Source organism: Trichosurus vulpecula, chromosome 9 (genome assembly GCF_011100635.1).
Source record: "Trichosurus vulpecula isolate mTriVul1 chromosome 9, mTriVul1.pri, whole genome shotgun sequence".
In the NCBI taxonomy this organism is placed as follows: Eukaryota; Metazoa; Chordata; class Mammalia; order Diprotodontia; family Phalangeridae; genus Trichosurus; species Trichosurus vulpecula.
This window is the reverse complement of record NC_050581.1, coordinates 170,007,134-170,010,077: the sequence shown is the minus strand read 5'-3', so window position 1 is coordinate 170,010,077 and position 2,944 is coordinate 170,007,134. Positions and strand designations below refer to the sequence as shown.

The window sequence follows — 2,944 nt, the reverse complement described above, 5'->3', positions numbered from 1 at the left end:
AGACTGATATGAACTGAGGCCAAGTGAAGTGAGCAGAATCAGGAGAACATTGTATACAGTAACAGCAATATTGTATAATCATCAACTGTGATCGACTTAGCTATTCTTAGCAATACAATGTTCTAAGAAAATTCTAAATGATTCATGATAAAAATAAAGGTACCTCCCTCTAGAGAAATAACTGATGGAATCTGAATGCTGATCAAAGCATATCTTTTTTTAACTTTATTTTACTTGGGTTTCTTATATGTTTTGGTTGGTTTTGGTATGTGTTTTCTTTCACAACATGACCAATGTGCAATGACTGCACATGTATAACCTATATCAAATGATTTACCTTTGCAATGAGGGGAGTGGGGAAAGAGGGAGAAAAAGAGACTGAGATTTAGAACTAAAAATAAAAACAACTAATGTTAAAACTGTTTTTACATATAATTAGAAAAAAATATGCTTCAAGAAAAGATCCCGGGGGGTGGAGTCAAGACAGCAGCTGGAAAGCAGGGACTTGCCTGAGCTCTCCCTCAGGTCCCTCCAAACACCTATAAGAATGACTCTGAACAAATTCTAGAGCTGTAGAACCCACGAAATAGCACAGGGAAACAGGGCTCCAGCCCAGGAAAGCCTGGATGGTAGCAGGAAAGGGTCTATCGCACGGAGCTGGGAATGGAGCGGAGCAGAGCCTAGCATGAGCTGCACCAGGACCATCCAGACTGGAAGCCAGGCAGAACAGGCCACAGGGCCCTGAATCATTGAGCTGTGGCAGTTGCCAGACTTCTCAACCCACAAACGCCAAAGACAACAGAGAAGGTCACTGGGTAGAACTGCTAGAAGAGAATGAAAGGAGTGTGCAGTTGGCCCCAGTCCTAGGGGCGCAGAAGTGATGCAGCTTTGGGGTTGCTTCCAGCTGCAGTTGCTTCCAGCCCCAGGCCCACCAGGTGGGAGGAATTAAGCAGCCAATTGGAGCAGGCGTGCAGCCTGCTTGGATCTGAGTCATGATCCAGGTTGGTGGTTATTGGGGGAGGAGGAGCATTGGCGTGGCAGAGCTTGTTGTGTAGAAGTAGCTCTGAAAACAGCAGCACAAGGTCCCTAAAGCTTGGGACAAAGTACTCTCTACTCTACAAGCAGTCATACATTTACAAAAACCTCAAGGCTCAAGTAGTTGGCTGGGAACATGAACAGGCAAAGGAAATGGACCCAGATTCAGAATCAGACTTTGGAATCTTTCTTTGGTGACAAAGAAGACCAAAATATACAGCCAGAAGAAGTCAACAAAGTCAAAGAGCCTACATCAAAAGACTCCAAGAAAAATATGAATTGGTCTCAAGCCATGGAAGAGCTCAAAAAGGATTTGCAAAAGCAAGTAAGAGAAGTAGAAGAAAAATTGGAAAGAGAAATGAGAGTGATGCGAGAAAACCATGAAAAACAAGTTAATGACATGCTAAAAGAGACCCAAAAAGTACTGAAGAAAATAACACCTTAAAAAATAGACTAACTCAAATGGCAACAAGAGCTCCAAAAACTCAATGAGGAGAAGAATGCCTTGAAAGGCAGAATTAGCCAAATGGAAAAGGAAGTCCAAAAGACCACTGAAGAAAATACTACCTTAAAAATTAGACTGGAGCAAGTGGAAGCTAGTGACTTTATGAGAAATCAAGATAGTATAAAACAAAGCCAAAGGAATGAAAAAATGGAAGACAACGTGAAATATCTCATTGGAAAAACCACTGACCTGGAAAATAGATCCAGGAGAGATAATTTAAAAATTATTGGACTACCTGAAAGCCATGGTCAAAAAAAGAGCCTAGATCTCATCTTTCAAGAAATTATCACTGGCCATTCTCTCGCGTTCGCGCATCGCAGCTTGTCGTCTCACCCTTCCTTCGACCGGCCCATGGCCACTCACCACTACCGGACGGCGGCTGGGGGCAGCTCTGGCCCCGGGCCTGCCGCTGCCGCGTCTCTCCCAGACCAGAGTTTCCTGTGGAACGTGTTTCAGCGGGTTGATAAAGACAGGAGCGGAGTGATATCTGACAGTGAACTTCAGCAAGCGTTATCCAATGGCACATGGACTCCGTTTAATCCTGTGACAGTCAGATCAATCATATCGATGTTTGACCGAGAGAACAAAGCAGGAGTGAACTTTAGTGAATTCATTGGAGTTTGGAAGTATATCACAGATCGGCAGAATGTCTTCGGGACATATGATAGAGACAACTCTGGAATGATTGACAAAAATGAACTAAAGCTAGCGTTATCAGGTTTCGGTTATCGGTTATCTGACCAATTTCATGATATCCTTATCCGAAAGTTTGACAGACAAGGAAGGGGACAGATTGCTTTTGATGATTTCATTCAAGGCTGCATTGTCTTACAGAGGTTGACAGATATATTTTGGTGCTACGATACCGATCAGGATGGCTGGATTCAAGTATCTTATGAACAGTATCTTTCCATGGTCTTCAGTATTGTATAACACTCACCTTCGGAGGCTATCGATGGGACTGTTATGGAAAAAAAAAAGACTGGAAATGCCAAATCCCTTATCTCGTCACGTCATGAAAAAGAACACTGATGCAGCTCAACATTGTCTTCCCAAATTTTATACAATTGTTATGTTTATGTTTCAGAATCCTAACTCTGTATATATGTGAAAAGGCTAATTAATATTTTACCATAGTAACTATAGCCATATAGTTTTCCATATGCAGAAATGGATTTAGTTTGTGGTCATTTGTGCCATGAAGTAGAATATGTGTAACTTTGCTTCAGGTATCCTGCATGAAAAATGCATCATATCTTTTGTACCTGTCTCCACTCCTCGTATCAGAATACTTCTACTAATTAATCAAAATTTTAAAATCATATGGAACTTGCACATAAGGCTTTTCGTGTGCCTTACTTTTTTAAAGGGGTTTATTGTATCCATTTTAATATGTAATGTAAG

General features: G+C 41.5%; 1 protein-coding gene across 1 annotated transcript; it reads left to right on the top strand.

Moving 5' to 3' along the window:
- Window positions 1–1,833: 1,833 nt before the first annotated feature.
- On the top strand, window positions 1,834–2,602 carry LOC118831607 (programmed cell death protein 6-like). The gene has a single exon (XM_036738997.1). It carries the CDS (start codon window positions 1,892–1,894, stop codon window positions 2,471–2,473), a length of 582 nt encoding a protein of 193 aa, XP_036594892.1. The 5' UTR covers window positions 1,834–1,891; the 3' UTR covers window positions 2,474–2,602.
- The last annotated feature ends 342 nt before the right edge of the window (window positions 2,603–2,944 follow it).

Coding starts and splice junctions, on each gene's coding strand:
- LOC118831607 (XM_036738997.1), top strand. CDS start 1,892: ATGGCCACTCACCACTACCGGACGGCGGCTGGGGGCAGCTCTGGCCCC.